The following is a 22469-nucleotide window of genomic DNA, read 5'->3' on the forward strand; positions in this document are numbered from 1 at the left end:
GCTTCTGCTGATCAGGTATCACCCTAATCTGTCTTTACATCTAGCACCTAGATCTGTGCCTGAATCACAGAAAACACATGTCAAATGAAAAAAGCAGTGACTATAGTAATATCAGGATATCAGGGGGGCTTCCCAGGTGGACTTCCCTGGTGGCTCAGATGGTAAAAGCATCTGCCTACAATGCAGGAGACCCAGGTTCGATCCCTGGGTCGGGAAGATACCCTGGAGAAGGAAATGGCAACCTACTCCAGTACTCTTGCCTGGAAAATCCCATGGACAGAGGAGCCCGGTAGGCTACAGTCCATGGGGTCGCAAAGAGTCAGACCAAGCATGCATGCCAATATCATGTCATTGCTTTCTTGATGATACCAAAAAAAAAAAAAAAAAAAGAGAGAGAGAGAGAGAAAGCTAAATATGTAAAAATCACATTAAATTAACCATAAGTGGATTATTTGATAAACTAATCATATGAAAAGGAAACCTATTATCTATTTTAAACTTTCTTTAATGAAAGTGATTTTATAAAATGATTCAGGTTGAAGGGAATCTGTCAATTTCCTAATTTTGTCTCTTAAAAATTTAACTCTAATAAAAATACACCTTTGTTTCCAAATACTTTCACTGACATTAACCCATTTGAATCTAACAAAAACCCAAAGAAGATACAGCATTCTTAAATCTAGCTTTTCTCCTTTTGGGGAAACTCACAGAGAATAGAAAGGAACCATCTTTTTTCTGTTCCTCTTCCCTGTCCTCACTCCTCACTCCACCCCACCCCACCCCCTTGCCTGAGTTAGAATGCTATCCTCTTTAATCTGTCCAATACTTTGCAAAGTTGTGTTTCGGGTCTTGCCAGAAGCCAGGCCAGGCCCCCTCTGTGTGTGGGAAAACTCACATAGTTGGCATGCAGTACAGTGAAGAACTCAGGGTTGGTGATGAATTTGACCGCTGGAGACTGTAGCAGCAAGGTGATTTTTTGTGAGTTCACTGGAGAAAGTGACCCATCTCTTCTCAGATCTGGAAGAAGTGAAACAAAGCAACTGAATGCATTGGAAAAAGATCGCTTCAATTAGAGGACTTCTCTTTTGTGGCACTAGCAGCCTACAAGCCTTCACCAGCGTTGCTGGAGAGGACTGTTGTTGTGAATGGTGATCCAACCAGTGTCACAGTGATGGTCAGGTGTCTCAGCACTGTGTCTCAGTTGAGACTCATTATTTCCCAGAGTACTCCAGTGTAACTTCAGTTGGATCAAGTCCTTGAATAACTTGTCCCTTTTATCCCAATGAATTTTTCTTATTTTCTTTACAAGTTGCTCACCATAGCTATGTCAGTTTGTTTGCAGAAAGGATCACAATCCTTCCTCTCCCTTCATCCCCATCACGCTGAGACTTTGCAGCCTCTCCCCATGTTAAATCAAGCTGGCCTTGAGTTTTGCTTTAACCGACAAAATTTGCCAGAGGTTCTGAACCAGGGTTTTGAGAGGCCTGTAGGTCCCCACTTACTTTCTCTCCCTCATCATGAGAACAGCCTGTACAAGATGAAAAGCCATGGGGAGCAGGGACAAGCCACCCTGGCTGAGGCCACTTCAGGCCAGCCAGCCTGCGGCCTATTCCACAGCTGACCAAGGAGGCATGGGTGAGCCCAATGCCCTGAGGAATTACCTGGCAGAGCTCAGCTCAAACTGCCCACCTGCAGAACTGGGGCAGGGGGAGGTTAATACATGGCTGTGAGCTTCAGATACTAAGCTTTGGGATAATTTGTTATACAGCAAATGCCAACAGATCCAACACCAAACCCAAAAAGGAATTTTCTCTTCCTTTTCCCTCATATTTCCAATTATTCTACCGCCTTACCAAATCTCTCTCAGCAGTCAAAGGAATTAATAATAGAAAAACCTTTACTAGTCCGTTTAGTTAATATATCTGATAAAATGATTAGAATGGAGGCAATTAAAATTGTTGATGGAACTATATATGTGTATTTAAAAAAGGCCATGAAAGGATCCACTCTTGTGCTTTTCAGAGAGAGCTGAGACCTGCAGGACGCGAAACACGTGGCTGTTTGCTCAGACTGCTCTGTACATGTTATCTGCCATCATTTACTCAATTTAAGAGATTTGGATTATCAGGATGTCGCTGTGATAATCTTACGCTATTACAGGTATAAGAAATAGAAACCAATCTTTTCATTGAAGACAACTTTATCGTGATCATAGGGGCAAGAAGCAGGGGAGGGCTAAATTAGGAGTTTTGGGTTAATCACTATATAGATGCTTCCCTGGTGGCTCAGACAGTAAAGAATCCGCCTGCAATGTGGGAGACTTGGGTTCGATCCCTGGGTTGGGAAGATCTCCTGGAGATGGGCATGGCAACCCACTCCAATATTCTTGCCTGGAGAATTCCATGGACAGAGGAGCCTGGCCAGCTACAGTCCATAGGGTCACAGAGTTGGGCACAGCTGAGCGACTAAACACATATATAATATAATAAAATATAACATAATATATAACAGGGATCTACTGTACAGTACAGGGAATTATATTCAATATCTTACAACAGTCAATATGAAAAAGAATATGAAAAAGAATATATATGTGTGAAACAGAATCACTTTGCTGTGCACCTGAAACTAACACAACATTGTGAGTCCACTATACTTCAGTTAAAAACAAACAAAAAAGAAGCCAATCTCAGGCTTTTCGAATATTTACATCCGAGTTCCATTCAGGCAGATTCAAAGAAATGAACACCAGACCCCCTAGTGGATGCTGATGGTATTTGGTAAAAAATTTTCCTGGGTGGTGGTGTATTTAAAATCATAAGACCAATGGAAAACCTCTTTACTGCCAGGTTCCTCTCTCAGGGGGGACTGTATTGATATTTTATTTTAAATACAAACAAGTCTTATTCCTATTGTTGTCACGTGGCTTCTTGGAAGGAGACCTTGAATTCTTATTGGATCTTTTACTTACAAGTGGAAAACATCCTTAGGACACCAATAAATACATTTACACAACAAGAAATGATTAAGACACTGAAAAAAATCACCTTGATGCACAAGTACAAGTTCTCTTCACTGTGAATCCACTTTTTCTTTACATTCCTGGTGAGACACTTCTGTCTGTTTTTACCCTGCTGGCGCCAAGCATCTTTCTCCTCCTGGATTTTGCCCACCTCCCTGCTCTCCCTTATCCACCTTCCATCCCATGGGTATCCACTGGCCATACCTAAGCTCGAAGATTCAGCCTCTGAGTCACTCCCACCTCCTCCACCGCCTCCTGCTGGAACTGGATCACAAATTTGGCTACCAGAATCTTCTTCAGGCCTCTCTGTAGCAATGGTTCGCTGAATGTTTTGGTACCTTTGCATCAGAAAGTGAAAAGACAGGAGTTAACTTTGGTTTGTTGGCTTGTTGAGGGGCTGACGCTCTGTCAGGTAAGTGCGGAAATCTGTAAAAAATTGTCTTGGATGTCAAGAAATGTCAGGAGAGAAGTGCTCAAAATTTTCCCAAGATACCTCATTTGCAAGACAAGTATCTCTAGGTGATTTGACTTCGTTTTGTTTTGTAAGCTATGATGAGTTTTAATTATGGTGACTTAAAAAAAAATCAACACACAAAAAATCGTTATATAAAACAGCCTCTGCCCTGCATTAAATGAAATTGGACTGAGTCTAAAATAATGGTGTGGGAAGGAACTTAAAAATATTACAGCTAAGATATCAAATCACCTCTCTTAAGTCTACAAACTAAAAGTTCTACTCGTTTTTATTTGACAGTTAACTGGTATGACTAGGAAGGAGTGTGCAAAGATTATACACTAAAAGATGCAAACTAATATATATAGAATTGATGAACAACAAGGGCCTACTGTATAGCAGGGGAACTATATTCAATATCCTGTGATAAGCCATAATGAAAAAGTATATATATATATATATAGAGAGAGAGAGAGCTGAATCACTTTGCTGTACAGCAGAAATTAACTCAATATCATAAATCAACCATACTTCAATAAATAACATTTTTAAACATTAAAAAAAAAAACACTGGCAGACAAATAAATGCTTTCAGCTTATATGAAGGTTCCTTTGAGTTTTCTTCCAAGTTGGAGAAAGAGTCAGTAGGCCAATCAGTCACCTAACTGGGTACTTACTAAATATTCACTGACTCTTCCAATGGGGCCTGCTCTGTGCTGGACTTTCAGACCAAAGAGAAGACTGGAATATGATCTCACTCTGAACACTCACAGTAAGGACACAGCAAAAAAGGGAAAGGCATGTAGACCATGACTCTGGTGATGTGAACATGATGCCCTACATGTATTAGAGTTATGAACAGAGACAAGGAAACACCCAAGCCAGCATATGTACTTATCAGGGAGCTTGGAGGGAAGGTACACAGAGGAAATAAAACATGCCAAAGACTTCACCTGAGAGAACTCTGAGAAGCTTGGTGGTGGCACCAGGATGTGTAAGCATTGGGCAGGGCCAGGGAACCAGCACAGTGGCAGAAAGCACCTAGGAGGTGCCAGCACTGGTTGGAACATTGTTCTCTAGGCCCAGAGCTACATCAGAATCACTTACAGGGCTGGTGAAAACAGGCTGCCAGGCTCCACCCCCAGAGTCTCTCTGACTCAGTAGGTCTGGGGATGGAGTGATAGGAGGCAAGAACGTGCATTTCTAACTAGTTCCTAGGTGACGCAGCCGCTGCTGCTGGTCCAGGGATTGACTTTGAGAACTGCTGCTGTAGGGACTGGACAGCTGCTGAGAAAGAGGCAGATTCAGCTCTACACTGACCCCCACCTATGTGGAGTGCATGGGAGGAGAAAAGCCTGGAGTCCGTGAGAGCAGCTGAGAACTACCGCATTGGTCCAGGCTGGAGATGCTGAAGCCTGGACCCAGGCAGGCGTGGTGTATCATGCTGGTCTCTTAGGATGCTGCTGGGCAAGGGGATCACCCACATATTGTAGGGATACTAAGATCACCTACGCCTGCCTACCTAAACCTCCCTGCCTGCCTGAACTACACCTGCCTAAACTGAACCATACCTAAAGTATACCTGCCTGCCTAAGCCTCACTGTGTTTTGTATGCAGGTGTCCAGCTGTCTTGTTCTTTGCTTTGCTTCCTTCCTCCATCCTGTGTGACCTTGACTTTGCCTGATGTCTCTCAGCCCACTGGTGCACAGGACAGGAATTCTGCCTCCCTTTTCCTCCTGGCACATAGGAACGAGAGAAGGGACAGAACTTAAGAGATCTTTAGCAGCCAAACTGTAATAACTTTACATGTAGAGTTAACAGGATTTGAGGCCTGGATATGGAAGCTGGAGAAGAGGGAAGGAGGGCTTCTGCTTAGAGCAGGTGGGTGGAGGCACCAGCCATGAGGAAGACCAGGTGGGATGGGCAGGTTGGCAGGAAGATTTTAGTGTGGATTTGGACAGGTTGACCTGGAGGTTCCAGAGGTCACACCAATGACCATAGTCAGGGGAGCATTGCTATGTGGGTCATGTGCTCAGAGAAGAGATGTGGCAGTGTAGGAAGAAGCGTCAAGAGAAGAGGGACCAGCATCTGGAGAGCCGCGAGTAGTCAGTGCAATCCAAGGTAGGGGCATGGGAGATACTGTCACACAGACAGGGTCTTCTGTCGTGGCATTCTGAAGGCCAGTGACCTTTCTTTGACCTTTAAAGAGGAGTTCTGGGGACTTGCCTGGTGATCCAGTGGTCTTAAGACTCTACGTTTCCACTGCTGGGGACAGGGGTTTAATCCCTGTTCAGGGAACGAAGATCCTTCATGCTGCTTGGCCAAAAATAATACATAAATAAAATAAAAAGGAGTTTTGTTTTCTAGTGTGGTTTCCAGACTACCTGCCAGAGTGATAATCTGGGTGATTATTATAATTACAGAAACTGGAGCAAAATTGAAATCTGCACTTGTAACAAATCTTCAGATGGTATTATCTACATTCAGATGGTATTATCTACATATTCACTGGTCTGAGGTTTTATTTTAGCTAAGGAGACTCAGCCATTCCTTCCTGACACCCGGCAGAATGATGGTTTTGCCTGCAGCAGTTACTGGGAGGCATTCCTGAAAGGGCCTCTTATGAGAAAATGTGGAAGGACAGGAATGAGCAAAAAGCAGAGACAGAGAAAGGCTTAGTGTGTTTAGCCCCCACATGTCTGTGGCAGGGAGGATGCAGGGAAGGTGCAGGCTGTTTGTCTGTGATGTTCCTGAGTTCTTGCTGGGACTCAAGTAATGCAGCCTTGGGCAGGGGTGGGGGGTTACTCAATGAGCCAGTGAGAAGCTGCCCAAGGGTGTAACCTTGACCTGGGGGAGGAGTGAGGCCTGCCAAAGACCAAAGGACCTGCTGTCAGAGGATCCCCTAAGTGGCTCAAGGCAGGCTGCATTTTCCAGTCAGTTCAGTTCAGTCACTCAGTCGTGTCCGACTCTTTGTGACCCCATGAATTACAGCACGCCAGGCCTCCCTGTCCATCACCAACTCCCAGAGTTCACTCAAACTCACATCCATCGAGTCAGTGATGCCAGCCGGCCATCTCATCCTCTGTTGTCCCCTTCTCCTCATGCCCCCAATCCCTCACAGCATCAGAGTCTTTTCCAATGAGTCAACTCTTTGCATGAGGTGGCCAAAGTACTGGAGTTTCAGCTTTAGCATCATTCCTTCCAAAGAACACCCAGGACTGGTCTCCTTTAGAATGGACTGGTTGGATCTCCTTGCAGTCCAAGGGACTCTCAAGAGTCTTCTCCAACACCACAGTTCAAAAGCATCAATTTTTTGGCACTCAGCTTTCTTCAGAGTCCAACTCTCACATCCATACATGACCACAGGAAAAACCATAACCTTGACTAGACAGACCTTTGTTGGCAAAGTAATGTCTCTTCTTTTGAATATGCTATCTAGATTGGTCATAACTTTCCTTCCAAGGAGTATGCGTCTTTTAATTTGATGGCTGCAATCACCATCTGCAGGGATTTTGAGGCCCCGCAAAATAAAGTCTGACACTGTTTCCACTGTTTCCCCATCTATTTGCCATGAAGTGATGGGACCAGATGCCATGATCTTCATTTTCTGAATGTTGAGCTTTAAGCCAACTTTTTCACTCTCCTCTTTCACTTTCATCAAGAGGCTTTTTAGTTTCTCTTCACTTTCTGCCATAAGGGTGGTGTCATCTGCATATCTGAGGTTATTGATATTTCTCCCGGCAATCTTGATTCCAGCTTGTGCTTCTTGCAGCCCAGCGTTTCTCATTACGTACTCGGCATATAAGTTAAATAAGCAGAGTGACAATATACAGCCTTGAAGTACTCCTTTTCCTATTTGGAACCACTCTGTTGTTCCATGTCCAGTTCTAACTGTTGCTTCCTGACCTGCATACAGGTTTCTCAAAAGGCCGGTCAGGTGGTCTGGTATTCCCATCTCTTTCAGAATTTTCCACAGTTTATTGTAATCCACACCGTCAAAGGCTTTGGCATAGTCAATAAAGCAGAAATAGATGTTTTTCTGGAACTCTTGCTCTTCTGATGATTCACGGATGTTGGCAATTTCATCTCTGGTTCCTCTACCTTTTCTAAAACCAGCTTGAACATCTGGAAGTTCACGGTTCACATTTTGCTGAAGCCTGGCTTGGAGAATTTGGAGCATTACTTTACTAGCATGTGAGATGAGTGCAATTGTGTGGTAGTTGGAACGTTCTTCGGCATTGCCTTTCTTTGGGATTGGAAGGAAAACTGACCTTTTCCAGTCCTGTGGTCATTGCTGAGTTTTCCAAATTTGCTGACATATTGAGTGCAGCACTTTCACAGCATCATCTTTCAGGATTTGAAATAGTTCAACTGGAATTACATCACCTCCACTAGCTTTGTTCATAGTGATGCTTTCTAAGGCCCACTTAATTTCACATTCCAGGATGTCGGCTCTAGGTGAGTGATCACACCATCGTGATTATCTTGGTTGTGAAGATCTTTTTTGTACAGTTCTTCTATGTATTCTTGCCACCTCTTCTTAATATCGTCTGCTTCTGTTAGGTTCATACCATTTCTGTCCTTTATTGAGCCCATCTTTGCATGAAATGTTCCCTTGGTATCTCTAATTTTCTTGAAGAGATCTCTAGTCTTTCCCATTCTGTTGTCTTCCTCTATTTCTTTGCATTGATTGCTGAGGAAGGCTTTCTTATCTCTTCTTGCTATTGTTTGGAACTCTGCATTCAGATGCTTATATCTTTCCTTTTCTCATTTGCTTTTCGCTTCTCTTCTTTTCACAGCTATTTGTAAGGCCTCCTCAGACAGCCATTTTGCTTTTTTGCATTTCTTTTCCATGGGGATGGTCTTGATCCCTGTCTCCTATACAATGTTACGAACTTCAGTCCATAGTTCATCAGGCACTCTGTCTATCAGATCTAGTCCCTTAAATCTATTTCTCACTTCCACTGTATAATCATAAGGGATTTGATTTAGGTCATACCTGAATGGTCTAGTGGTTTCCCCCACTTTCTTCAATTTAAGTCTGAATTTGGCAATAAGGAGTTCATGATCTGAGCCACAGTCAGCTCCAGGTCTTGTTTTTGCTGACTGTATAGAGCTTCTCCATCTTTGGTTGCAAAGAGTATAATCAATCTGATTTTGATGTTGACCATCTGGTGATGTCCATGTGTAGAGTCTTCTCTTATGTTGTTGGAAGAGGGTGTTTGCTATGACCAGTGTGTTCTCTTGGCAGAACTCTATTAGCCTTTGCCCTGCTTCATTCTGTACTCCAAGGCCACATTTGCCTGTTACTCCAGGTGTTTCTTGACTTCGAACTTTTGCATTCCAGTCCCCGATAATGAAAAGGACATCTTTTTTGGGTGTTAGTTCTAAAAGGTCTTGTAGGTCTTCATAAAACTGTTCAACTTCAGCTTCTTTAGCATTACTGTTTGGGGCACAGACTTGGATTACTGTGATATTGAATGGTTTGCCTTGGAAACAAACAGAGATCATTCTGTCATTTTTGAGATTGCATCCAAGTACTGCATTTCGGACTCTTTTGTTGACCATGATGGCTACTCCATTTCTTCTAAGGGATTCCTGCCCGCAGTAGTAGATATAATGGTCATCTGAGTTAAATTTACCCATTCCAGTCCATTTTAGTTCACTGATTCCTAGAATGTAAACATTCACTTTTGCCATCTCCTGTTTGACCACTTCCAATTTCCTTGATTCATGGACCTGACATTCCAGGTTCCTATGCAACATTGCTCTTTACAGTATCAGGTCTTGCTTCTATCACCAGTCACATCCACAACTGGGTATTGTTTTTGCTTTGGCTCCATCCCTTCATTCTTTCTGGAGTTATTTCTCCACTAATCTCCAGTAGCATATTGGGCACCTACTGACCCGGGGAGTTCCTCTTTCAGTATCTTATCATTTTGCCTTTTCATACTGTTCATGGGGTTCTCAAGGCAAGAATACTGAAGTGGTTTGCTATTCCCTTCTCCAGTGGACCACATTCTGTTCAAAAGTGACTCAACTATAGTTTTTAGTCCACAGGCTCTTCCAGAATCTTATCATTCTACTGTTAATATTAAGAGGTTGAATCAATGTCCTCTCCCCTCCAAGCTGGGAAGGTCTTGTGGCTTCCTGGATGAATAGACAATAATGAAAGTGACAACTTGTGATGGAATACAGGAGCCATGCTGTCAGGAAGCCCAGGCAACATGGAAAGTCCACATGCAGGTGCTCGGAGTAACAGTCACAGCTGGGGTCCCAGCCAATAGCCCGTGTCCACCTCCAGATATGTGCCTCTCCAGCCCAGCCACCCTCAGACTGCAGCCATGAGATACCCTGAGAAGGGCCTCACTGAACTCAGCCCACCATGATAAGCATGAGAGAGGATGATGATGATGACGACAATGGTGCTAATAATAAATTATTGGTGTTTATACCACTAAGTCTGGGGTGGTTTGTTCCTCAGCAACAGACATCTGGAACAGGGCTTAGACAAACCTCATGCTGTGGCCTCTCTTTTCCTTCCCAAAGTGCAGTGACCACAGAAGAGAATTCTAATGAATCAATATAACCTTATATGATTAAAATGTCTGAAATTTCACAACCTGCTCCATATGTCTTTGGTTGGACCTGTGGTATCCCATACCTTACTAGGTCAGCAGCCTCAAAACCCAAGTGCCAGACACCACCCCTGGCCTTTGCTGGAGAAGGGACAGTCCTGGAGAAGCAGGCCACAGAGCAACTCATGGAGGATCACCCAGCGAGGGCAGGGCTGTAGCCTCAGAGGCCCTCTTTGATCTGAAGATGAAAGAGAGTGTCAGAGAGCCGGTTCTCTTCTGTTTCATCAAGAAGAGTCCTTCAATAACCCCCTCACATTTTATTTTTTTCAGTAAAAGGTTAAATATTTATATTACATAGAGTTTATGGAAACTGATAAGAAAGTCAGCTGGAATGTCTAATTTGTAAATGGACACACAGAGGAACACACACAAAACCAAACCAGAAGAAAAACAAAACAAAACAAAACCCTTCAGGAGCCAAGCCAAAACAAACTAAACAAAAACCAAACAAACTAAGCTTATAGGAACAGACAATTCTCACAGGAGGAGCTAAAATTGGTAAAAGAAGAGCTCATGGAAGCAGAAGTAGACCCTCCCTCCAAGAAGTGAAATGTAAGATGCACCAAAACACCAGGAGAATTGCTTAAGTCAGTAAAAACCCACCAAAAGATGATAAGGAAGGGAGGGTACCATTGCTGGCAGAGTGAATCTGCAGAATCACTTTAAAAAATACTCAAACACTGATATCAAATACTGAAACCACATAGATCTCCCTTGGCCTGCTGTTTTGGGAATATAACCCAAAGGAAACATGCTAAGACAATCCTAACATTTTACATGCCCTTGGGTCTCGCCCAAAATAGTGATAAAAATAAATATCCAACAATATGACAAATTAACTAAATTACATTCATTCATTGGAACACTATCACTTAAGTGATAACTTTAAGACTATGTAGCAATTTGAAAATGCTAATAATGTAGTAAGTGAAAAATGAATATAAAACTATATCATCATTTTAAATATACGAGACTGTGCATATGGAACTTGAAAACTTGAAGACAGTTTAATCTTTTAAAAAAGCTAATCCTTGGAGTATAAGATTATAAGATCTTTTTTTTTTTCATATTTAAGACTTCCATTTCTCCATAGTATAATTTTATCCAGATAATTAAAACATCAAACTTGAGTTGACTATTTAAAATCAGACTATGTATTTATATTTTTGGTTTGTTTGAGAAGTATTTGTGAAGAAGGTAGAGTTAGTTCATTTGGGATATTCTGAAAGTGCAGGAATTAACTTGGGAAATTGTCTTGTACTGAGTCCTGGTAAACTCTGGCCCCACCCAGCCACTGGGAGGAGGGTCACAGAAGAATGAGAGAGAAGGTAAGGACAGTACCAGCGGCGGGCACGGTGCCCCATCAGTAACAGGGCTGCAGAGGAGGCAGCCACTGGCTCTGTGCGGAGGGCTCTGGGGAGGTTTCAGGGACCAAACAACATTAGGTTTGGATCTTTGTAGGATGGAGACAGGTGCCAGGTGGAAGGCAGGTAACGAGGGACTCCCTTGCAGTAGGAGCATGGGGCAAAGCCACCAAGGCCACTTGGGGAGTGGCCGAGGGCACGTGGTCACCGCGTGCTACTTCATCAACTCCTTATTTTGCAGTACACATCTCTTTGCACAAAACATTTGCCTTTCACAATCACCCTGCCAGAAGTCAAAAGAAACTCCTTGCAACACTGAGAAGTATTTCCATTTTGCTATGAGACAGTGACGGGTATCAATTTCCTTATAACTGTAGGTCATCAAACAAATGCCCGCTATGTGTGGTCACATCCGCAACGGATACGAGACTGACAGTATACTTCGTGTGGCTGCTGTTATCAGGCCAAATCACTGAAAAACTGTAAGTGCTGGAGGGCAATAGGCTAAAATAAGCATTGAAGAGCCTGGATACTTATCTCAAGGTTATCTAAGTTTCCCTAGGTAGGATTTTTCACAAGAAATAAGCACCTTCTCAAATTGCTCGATTTCTTTATCTGTCCAAATGGATGCAGCAAATATAGCTTCATGTTCATCAAAGTCTGGCCTTTTTCAGCATGTTCAGCTCCACTGGAGGGCACAGGGCTTTATACACCAAAGCCTGTACACTTCTCTAGAGGCCTGGTTAAGGATGGATTTGGCTTCATTTTTATATTATACAATCTGAACATCGTGAACAAACTTCCAAGTATTTTTATGTCATGAGTCAAGGTGTTTACCTCTGCTTATGTTTTGTTTTAGTGTTTCAACTGGACCTCTCATAGATACAACCTGATGGTACTCTCCCTGTTTCTTTAAATATGTTCAACTTATCTGTCTGGCAAGATAGATCTTGAGGCCATTTCTGCCTGTGGCATCTGAACATGATCTATATGTAAAATGAGCTTGTTGTGTTCCCTGCATTTTTAGTTGCAAACACCATGAAAGGACACTCCCATGGCTTTTGGTACATTTATATACAATATGTTCTTCCTTGTAATATGATTTCTTTCTGTGGGAATAACTAGAGAAATATGCTGCCAATGAAAATGCTTTATGATTCTTATTAATGACACTCAGATATTGATGGGGAAAAATGGAAAGTAAGTGTCTTCCAAATGCTCATGTGATAAAAGAATCCTCGTGATTTTCACCTAAAGCATCCTCCTCTGCCTACAACATGGAGAAGGAAATGGCAACCCACTCCAATATTCTTGCTTTGAGAATCCTATGGACAGAGCAGTCCATGGGGTCACAAAGAGTCGGACATGACTGAGCGACTAACGCATGCTGTCTACAACAGCAGTAACTAGAAGTTCAACTTTTTTTTTCTGTTTATTTTTAATAGTATTAAATTGTCCATTTTTTTTCTGTAGTATAGAGTTAACTTTCAAGGAATGTTTGTTATCCAGACCTGTGTCCCCCAAGTCCAATTATTTATTCTTTCTCGTCCTTCTCCACCTTTCTCCTTTACTTCACACTAGCAAGACATCAGGTGGTTATAAACAAAGTTGAGCCTGCAGTTTGCACTCCTGGCTACTAAAAATATCCAAGAGCCACTGCCCTGATCTTATAGGAGCAAGATGTTGAGTATGATGCTCGTACTAGCTTACAACATGGGACAGACGCTATTGAGGGTTTTGTTTGCATGTTGAAAACAAAATGACATCTTTACATACTAAAAACTAGTAAAGGGCCTATGTTTTAGACAAAACAATTCTCAAAAAGTATTTTTAAATATTTCATTTTCTATGATGAAAGCTGTTTAAGAATGTATATTTCTGAGTATGTAGCAATTACGGGACTGGAGTAGGCATGAATATAGCAATTTATGAGACAGCTTTTTTTCCAGGCAGCTTTTAGTATTCTGTTAAACCTATCCTTGGAATGTTTTCAAACTGTTTCCAAACTGTTTGTGTTCCAGACCTGTTTGAGATTCTTATGACAGATATGAATGTCTGGCAGAAAAATGTGCATCCATGTATAATTTGCTTACAGTTTCTGAACGGTTCCTGGAACACTGACACCCTCAGTGAATACCTGGGTGGGGGATGGTCCATGAGCCCCTGGGTAAGAACACTTGGGTTTGAGCCTGGGTCATGAAGGTGTACAGAGGATTCCCCATCTTTAAATGACACTCAGGCTTAGCTGATGTCCTGCTGCTGAATTATAAATTTAGCTTTCCAAGTACTAACTATGAGTTGGTTAATTACTTTGCAGTTTCCTCATACAATCTGAGCAGAAAAGTCTAAGAGGGAATTTCATGAATCGCCCTTCCCCTTTCACAATTTCTAGGGGCTCGCTGCATGCTGGTCACCCACCGCCTGTTGAGCTGCTCCATCTGCTGGATGGATCCAGATCTCCGCATCCCGTCGGGGGTGGCTGCTGCTGTGGGACGCTGCCAGGTGGTTGTGCGGTTCACGTGGTCCACATAAAAGACCCGCCCGTGGCTGTCAATGCGAGCTTCCCAGTCTAGCGCGTGATAAAAAGGCAAAAAGAAAAATCAAGGACAAACTACGGATCCATGTGAAACAGATAAGCACTTCCAGGTCTTCTGCAGGTAGAACTCACTGCTGGTGACTTGCTGAAGACCAAGAACTGCCCAGAGCACCTGCGTGGCATGGAGTTGGTGTGCCAGGAAAGAGCCTACAGGACTCTGATTCTCTCCCGGACCATTTGAGACAGTAACTGGGGTTCCTCGAATAGGACCTATGATAAAATTCTAACAATTTCTAAAGACAAAGTCAAATATTTATTTCCTTCTTTAAAAAATTCCATCTTGCCAATTTTCTTGGCTACCAAGTGACAGCTGGAAGATAGGAATGTCCTCCAGCGAGAGCTGACAGTGATGCTGAAAAAAGTCCTTTCTTTGTTAAATCTGATGGAAGATGGCTGGTTAGGAGGGAATAATGGCTCCTCTTAAACCCAGGTTTGACTACAGTTCTAAAATACTGCATGTAGGTGCAGCTTCCTATAACATCTTATACGTCACAGCCTTAAGTGATTGCCTCTTGAGAGAAAGAATGGAAAGATTTGACCCTTAGAAACTAAATTCAAACCATCCTTTGATAAGTTGTGAATTCATAGTTTATGTTCAACCTATCTGTGGCTGCCAAATATTTCTTGACCAAAACAAAACCAATCATGACTATTAACTAGCATCAAGCTTTTTAAGTATCTCTTTGTTGATAAATAACCATCCCAAACAGTAGAGGGAGCCCAAGATAAAGATAAATTCTTTACTTCTCAAATTTAAACACCAGCAACCAACTAAAAGGTAGAAGCGCAGATGATACAGTCCATGATATACGTAGGGGCTGGACTGGGGTGATAGGATGAAAAAATCCTTAAAACGGAGAGAGCTGGGACTCACACGTACACACCTGAGCTTAACGAAGACGAGCTTAATGTCTGCTGTACCAGAGGTGGGCAAAGCTTTTAGAGTCCACATGTAAAAATACGGTGGAAATAACAGCTTCATGATAAAGTTATGCTGAAAAATGAGTTACACTAAAGAATAAAATGCAAAAATGACTGCAAATGAGGAAAGCTATTCAGCCTTTTAAATGAGAAAAGCCATAGCTTTTGGGAGTAGGTCAGATATTTAACAATTCTGTTGAAAAAGTATCATTCAGGTAATGACATAGCAACTCTCAATTGTTTTCAAAATGAAAAAATACATTTGGTTTAGTTACGGTTTGATGTGTGCATGGTTTATCTGTTTGTGAACATTATGGCTTATGTTTGACATTTACCTGAGGGGCTGCCAAATAACGCCCAAGGAAATCTAAAATACCAGAAAATATCAAATTCAGCTTATAAGACAAATTGAAAAAAAATATAGTCAGGCTGTATAAATATATTCTAGAAGGTTTTGATTAAATTTGACTACTAGATGATTCAGCCTCAACTGTTGGTTGTAAATGTTAATTAGCTCATTGATGGAATTGTGTATTTGTGTAACTATTGAGTAATTAATTGCAAGCCAAACATTAAAAATTTTCAGTGATTCCCAAACTAGCAGCAATTGGGCTTTTTTTTTTTTAAACCCAACATGACTGTCATCCAACAAAGAATGAGTGTTAACCCTTGAGGAGTATCATGCTACTTCATTCACTTGAACAAGCACCTCCTTTTACTCACTATGAACTAGAGATCCGGCCAGATCCTGAGGATACATTGCTGACTAACACACATCCCTGACCTCCAGATGCCCCATAGTAAAGGAAGGATTCCTTCAAAGACAAGACTCCAGTCTCATGGATTCTCCAAGTAAAAGGACTGAAGTATGGTGCAATGATAATGATCATTTCTATGAGTTTCAGTATTTCCAAATCGCCCACAGAAAGGAATGTCAAGCCAGACAGGCCCTCTTCTTAATATATTAAACATGTGGAAGGCAGAGGGCTAATTAAACCTCTCATAAATATTCAGAAAATAATAGCTAAGCATAATTAGAGATTATAAGTGGGGTTTTCTGGGTTGCTTTGTAAAGAATTTACTTTCAAATACTGTATAAACCATATTGCATTAAGAGAAAATTTCTGAATGGAACTTCAGCCTCAGCATGTCCAATTCACTTGGCTTTGTGATACCAAAACAGACTCCTGAAAAGGATACCTTAATGGATGACCTTGGTATAGTAGTCATTCATGTGCGTCCATTCATTTGTGACTGAGGGATCTGTCATATATTATACTACATATTTTCCATGAAGTCTAAGGACAATGTAGAGCCTAATAATGTATCCTATTTTAATTATTATACTCATAAAACCTATAAATTTTACTTTCACCTTAACAAGTGCAATATCATGTTTATAGTCTGGGCCTTTCTCTTGAACTTCTGTCACATCTCACTGCCTTCTTGACATCAATACCTGGATGACATTTCAAATATAACATGATCAAAACCAAATTTCAGCTCTTCCCTACCCAAACCTGCTCTATCTGCAGCCTTCCCTTTCTGTCTCAGTTAAATCCAGGTTAAAACTCTTGAGGTCATTCTTGACCCTTCTCTTTATTTCATACATCATATCCAATCTGTCAGCAAATCTATCCACAAAATATCTGTCCAGAATCTGACCACTTCTCTTCACCTCCTCTGCTCCCTGCTGGCCCAAACTACCACTGTTTCTCACCTGCAAGAACCTTATGCTGGGTCTCAGGCTTCTATTTTTTTTCCTCACAATTTAATGTCAACATAGAAAAGCTTTTAAGTCCTAAGTCAGACAATGTCAAGTCTCTGCTCAGAAAACTTTCATCCAGAGTAAAAGCCAAACCCTTAAGTGGTCTACAAAGTCCTATGTGAGTGATCTGGGCCCCCGATAGATCTCTTTACCTGCTGTTTCCTCACTTCCTAAATCTGCTCCAGACACACTGACCTTCTTGTTGTTTCTCAAGCCCACCAGGCAGGCTGTTCTATTTGCTCAGAAAGTTCTTCCTTCCCAATACTTGGGTGGATAACTCTCTTACCATCTTTAAGTCTAGCTTCAAATGTTGCCTTGTCAATAAAGTGTACCTGGCCACCCTATTTAAAGTGGCAAATCGGCCATCAATATACACTCCAGATTCTCCTTCCCCTGTTCTGCTTTTGCTTTTTCACAGCACTTAATACCTTCTAATGCACTGCATTATTTCTTAATTTATTTTTTTTAATTCTTTATTATCTGTCTCTGCCAATATAGACTGTAAGCTCCTTGAGGGCAGGGATTTTCACCTGTTTGCCTTACCTAAAATACTGCCTCACACAGGATTAGTGTTCAATAAATATTTATCCAATGAAAAACTATCAGGGATGAATTCATCCACGTACCACGTGAAATTATTTAAGAAAATTTAGCTGTTAGCTTCACTACCAACTTTTCTAATATTTTCCAGTGTTACATGGACAGAAAATTGAAACCTATCTGGAAGAAATTTATTTTCACTATCAAAAGCAGCTTATATAAAGCAATTCTTTAAAACAGAATATATTATACTCATTTATAATATCTGTATGTATAACTAGTTATTACTCTTGCATGGATTGAAGGTCAGTTCATGTGCACACTCACTGATAGGTTTTTTGACGTGGAGAAAATGTTCCTTTCTTGGAGAGAAAATGTTATAGGTATTTTTCTAAGTCAGAAGTATCTCTAGTGACATTTATGGAATATCCATAAGTCAATGTATAAAGAAAGAAATTAGGCATCAAAGGTAAAGGACATAATGCCTATCTTGGTTTCTTCCAACAAATATAGTGTTCCTTTAAATTGGTCCACATATTAAAAACACTGTTTTATCACTGATAAATTACAACTGAATAGGAGAAGACTGGTGTAGATGTTAAATATATCATATTGTCAAGAAAAGATGAATTAAAGAATAAGTCTTTCTTCTTTCAAAACTGTAATGGGTTAATGTAAGCACAGGCAAAAAAATGTAAAGAAACACTGATTCCTTGCATCCTGGAAAGATTCTGCAGTTGTAAAATTTATCAAATTTTAAAGATTATCTTTGCTTGAAAAATGAGTTGAAACCAAAACAGGGATGTTCTAGAATTCATGAACATATGTGATGCTAAGTGAATATAATATCTGGGGTGTCAGTTCCTTCTTACAAACATAATAATGGAATATTATAAGGGCAAATTACATTGGGACAACATCTAGAGACTATCTAGTCCAAATCTAGCACTTAGCAGACAAAAACATTAAAATTTTACAAATAAGAAAACTGAGTCTCTGAGAGATTAAGTGATTTTTCCAAGTTCAAATAACCAGATAGATAATTATTAATTACTCATTACAGTTACCAGGAGAATGTGATTGAATTCTACCCCTAAAGATGATGTTTTGCATGGAAACCTCTAAGAACTGTAGAAAAAATTTGCGTCTGTCACATATGGGTACAATTTAGAGTAAGGAAAATGCAAGTTGAAATGTTTTATTATGTGGAGATGCTTGAACCATAAATGGTCCCATGGAGAATAACAGGATTACCCCATCTTGAACTGAAAACTTTTGAATATAAAATAGTAAAATTTGTGAAATAAGGGTCATGAACAGCTTGCAAGGACTAGTCAAGTCTTGTGATGAAATGCTCTCCATTTCAGAAGTTGAGGGCTACTGAAAATACTGGGTTATCTATTTGAGATCACATCCTGAAACCATCTGACAAAAAAACCAACCAAACAACTTTTATGGTAGGCGCCATAATGGTTTTTGATCACACTGTAAGGTACAGAGTGGGGGAAGAGTTTGGATGTTTATATACAAAGTTCATACTGACCTGCTTAGATTTGATAGGAAGAATTAAGACACAGATTTTCAAAACTAAAGCTTACTTGGTGGAAGAGGCTCATCGATTGTTGGGTAGTGATGATGTTCAGGCCTCAAGGAAGGAAGCTGGCTTACTGGCTGGGAATTATGGAGTATAGGACATTCACCTACGGACAAGATAGTCAAGATATTCAGATTCATTCATTGCTGTGGCAACGTCATCAAAAAAGCATGTCTGTAAAACAAATTACTGCAAGAAAAAACCCCAAAGAGTGGGCAATCGATTTTTTGGTTCTTTGTCAGTTTGTGACATTCAGAACCATTCATGAATGAGTGATGAGAGGGAACTATTTTTTTTTTTTTAACTCAAATAGTCAAACATTTCATGGTTCTGATTTGTACCATACCAGACCAACAGGTAGGGTTGGGGACCTGAATTTTCTTGAGGGGAAGGTGGCATCAGAAAGGGACCTAGAAGAAAATGAGCAGAGCCTGAGGTTAGCCCAGGAAAAGAAACAGGCCTGTTGGAGGGAAGAACAGCATTTATAAGGTCCCATACATTTTTGGGACTGTGCAAAATGATAGCTCCTTTTTCCGATAGATTTCATCTGAGGGCTGCCAAGAGGCTGTCTTTCAGATTTTGTGTTTGGAATGAGACTCTTAGCTGCTGCCATTTCAAGATGGGGTTAAGGAACTGATGGGCCAAGAAGATAAATTCTTATTGCATGAAACCTAGGGGCTGGGCTGGGGAGCCAAGGACCTATGGGATTTTGTGATTGTTTCAAGTTATTCTGAGGAAGAAGCAGACAAACCAGGGTGTTCTGGAAAGAGAAAAGACAAGAGATGAAGGAAGTAGGTAAGAGGCAGGAAGACTGAGACAGGAGAACTTGAAACATGGAAGTGGGATAGAGGGAGGCAGAAAGACAGACATGGAAAAATTTTAGAAATAAACATATCCACAGAATGCATGGCCCAATTATGATAGACACAGCTAATATTACTGTCAGGCAGACCTATGATGAACTGAATAGTGTTTTAAAATGGAGTTCCTATTTCATGATGTCTTCAGGTCTTGGTAACACTGCATGTAGAGGGGCCTCCAGTACCAGCAGTTTGGGTCACATAATCAGAGTCAATTGCTCTTGATCTGTGAGGAGCTAGAAAAGTTGAGGCCATGAGCCAGCCCTCAGACTGGTAACCCCCATTGTACCCCAACCTGGATTTCTCACAATAGCCCCTATTGGCCAAAGGACAAAGGTCAGGCTTCTCCTTCTTTTGTCCTTCCACGGCTGATGCAAATCTCAAGTGTTCCATTATTCCGCGGTCCGAAAGAGAGGAACTGTGAAAACCAGTGTTTAAGATCTTTGTGGGAGCTCAAATTTCAAAAATATTTCTCAGAGTGTCCATACATGGAAAGGATGATTATTTCTTTCTGTTCTAGATCTATAGAACTGACTTAAAAACATAAGCAGAAGTTAATTAGGAAGGAAATTACGTGAATTTAGCCATTTAACTCCTTGAACTAACTGGAAAACAAAAACAGGAATGTATTCAGAAACAAAGGGTCCTTTTAAATGTTAAATATATAGCATCATTTCTTGTGCAATCTCTGGTGTGTGACTTACACCCCTGGGGTCCTCAGAGACTAAGGAAAGTCAAGGACGGTGCCCCTCCCTCATGCCAGCCTTGCAAACTGACTCCTGTTTCAAAGCTGGGCTCTGTGTTTAGTGGATATAACACTCATGTTCGTATTTATATGTGCTTAATGTCAGAAACTGAAAAAAAAAAAAAAAGAGAGAAAAACAATGGTACAGTTGTTATGTCACCAGCTGCTGTGTTTTAAATTTAGTTGTTAAAAAAAAAAGAGAGACTTACCTTGTTGTAATTAATTCAACCAATCAGGTTAATTACTCCTCCAAGCTAGTGGAAACATAATAGTGTTGCTTGCCGGGTTAATGGAGCTGACCCCACCTTCCCGTGAACCCCAAGCAAATGCAATGATGTGACTGATGCATCTCAGCCAACGGAATGGAAGCAAGAGGAAGCAAGCCACTTCTGTTCTGCACGAGGCCGCAGCTCCGCACCATCCCCCTCACCTCAAATACAAAGCAAGGGTCAGACCTGCTAGAACTTCTGAGAAGGAAATGTATTCCAATTTAAAAGGGAGCCTTGCTGCTCATCTACCTGGAAGAACCCTCACTCAGAGGCTGAGCACTTCATAGGAATCATCTCAGTTAATCCTTCCAACCCCTTTAGGGTATGTTCCACTTTGCACCCAGTTTACATGTGAGGTTTGAAGCAGTTAGGTAACTTGGCTAAGGCATCATGGCTGGGAAGTGGGGAGACTGAAGATAAACCCAGGGGAGCCTGATGCCAGGGTTGAGCTCATAATCACATTATTATTGTTGTTGTTGTTTAGTCGCTCAGTCGTGTCCGACTCTTTGTGACACCATCGACTGTAGCCTGCTGGGTTCCTCTGTCTGTGGGATTTTCCAAGCAAGAATACTGGAGTGGATTGCCATTTCCTTCTCCAGGGGATGTTCCCAACCCAGGGATTGAACCCACCTCTCCTGCTTGGCAGGCAGATTCTTTACCCCTGAGCCACCTGGGAAGCTGCCCATAATTGCATTATGTTACTTTTTTTTTCTTTTCATTTGATCTGAAGGTTTTTAAAACCCATTTTATGTTGAAGTTAAAAAAAGAGGCACATGTGGAGGGAAAAGAAACACAAAGTAGATGAAGAAGACGTCTCCACAAACTGCTGCAGACGCACCTGCGTGGCTGTGGGTATAGTACACCATCCTCGGCTAACCTCAGGAAAGAATTTGCAATCTGCAAAGTCACAGTGAGGGGAGAAGAGGGCACATGTGCGTATAATCAGGCATACGTGTTTCTTCTGAGTGGGTGCTGATTGGTGGTGAGTGGGGACAGATCCACCACTTGGACTTCATTAACCCGGGGGACTCCCTACCACGGGAGAGAAGAACTGGCTGTAGAAGTCATGTGCCAGCATAGGTACAGCCTTCAGGAAATCAACAGTCCTTCCCAGGAATCCTCGTTTTGCTCCCAGTAATCACTATAGTGAAGCATATGTTCTTAACTTTTTTGGAGTTTACAATCTGCAAAAAATTTCAGGAATCTAGAAATTTCTTTAGAAACATAGACTTCCACTCTGGCCCTGAAAAACTTTTTCATCCTTTTGGTAAAGGGGATGGGTTCCCCACTGCTGGACTGTTAGACCTTCAAAGGCATGGGTAATATCTTTTTTTAAATATCAATGTATACTGAGTCAAGTTTCAATTACCCATGTGTGGACTGTCTCCTATCATTGGAGACATGGGTCCAAATATACCCATTGGCTACAACAGACTGACAGACTATAAATTCAGCCTTGTAGCTCTGTGGCTCTGGGTAAGATGGTTATTATACTTCTAAAGGTAAAAATGTTTTTTTCTTTCTTAAAAAACACCTTTGATGAGAAGAGTTGCTTTGGTTTTGTGTCTTGACCTACAAAGCTTAAAATGTGTAGTATCTGGACCTTTATGAAAAAAGTTTTTCCAACTTTGGTCTGAAACATCTCTGGTAGCTCCCAGTTGTGCCCTCATATAGGTATATCCCCAAATTGCCTTATGA

General features: G+C 41.3%; 1 protein-coding gene and 1 non-coding gene across 4 annotated transcripts in view; one reads left to right on the top strand and one right to left on the bottom strand.

The window, feature by feature from the left end:
• HECW1 (HECT, C2 and WW domain containing E3 ubiquitin protein ligase 1) overlaps positions 1-22469 on the bottom strand; it is a 479331-nt gene that overhangs the window by 102773 nt on the left and 354089 nt on the right. For all 3 annotated transcript variants that reach the window (XM_024991127.2, XM_003585989.6, XM_024991128.2), the window contains exons 10-13: positions 18902-19003; positions 13897-14047; positions 3227-3360; positions 896-1017 (exon numbers count right to left, since the gene is read on the bottom strand). In XM_024991127.2, the coding sequence (XP_024846895.1) occupies positions 896-1017; positions 3227-3360; positions 13897-14047; positions 18902-19003 (509 nt within the window). The remainder of the gene's footprint in view (positions 1-895; positions 1018-3226; positions 3361-13896; positions 14048-18901; positions 19004-22469) is intronic.
• Positions 144-216, top strand: TRNAC-ACA (transfer RNA cysteine (anticodon ACA)). The gene has a single exon. It is a non-coding gene; the product is annotated as a tRNA-Cys (tRNA).

Source organism: Bos taurus, chromosome 4 (assembly GCF_002263795.3).
Source record: "Bos taurus isolate L1 Dominette 01449 registration number 42190680 breed Hereford chromosome 4, ARS-UCD2.0, whole genome shotgun sequence".
NCBI classification, from domain to species: Eukaryota; Metazoa; Chordata; class Mammalia; order Artiodactyla; family Bovidae; genus Bos; species Bos taurus.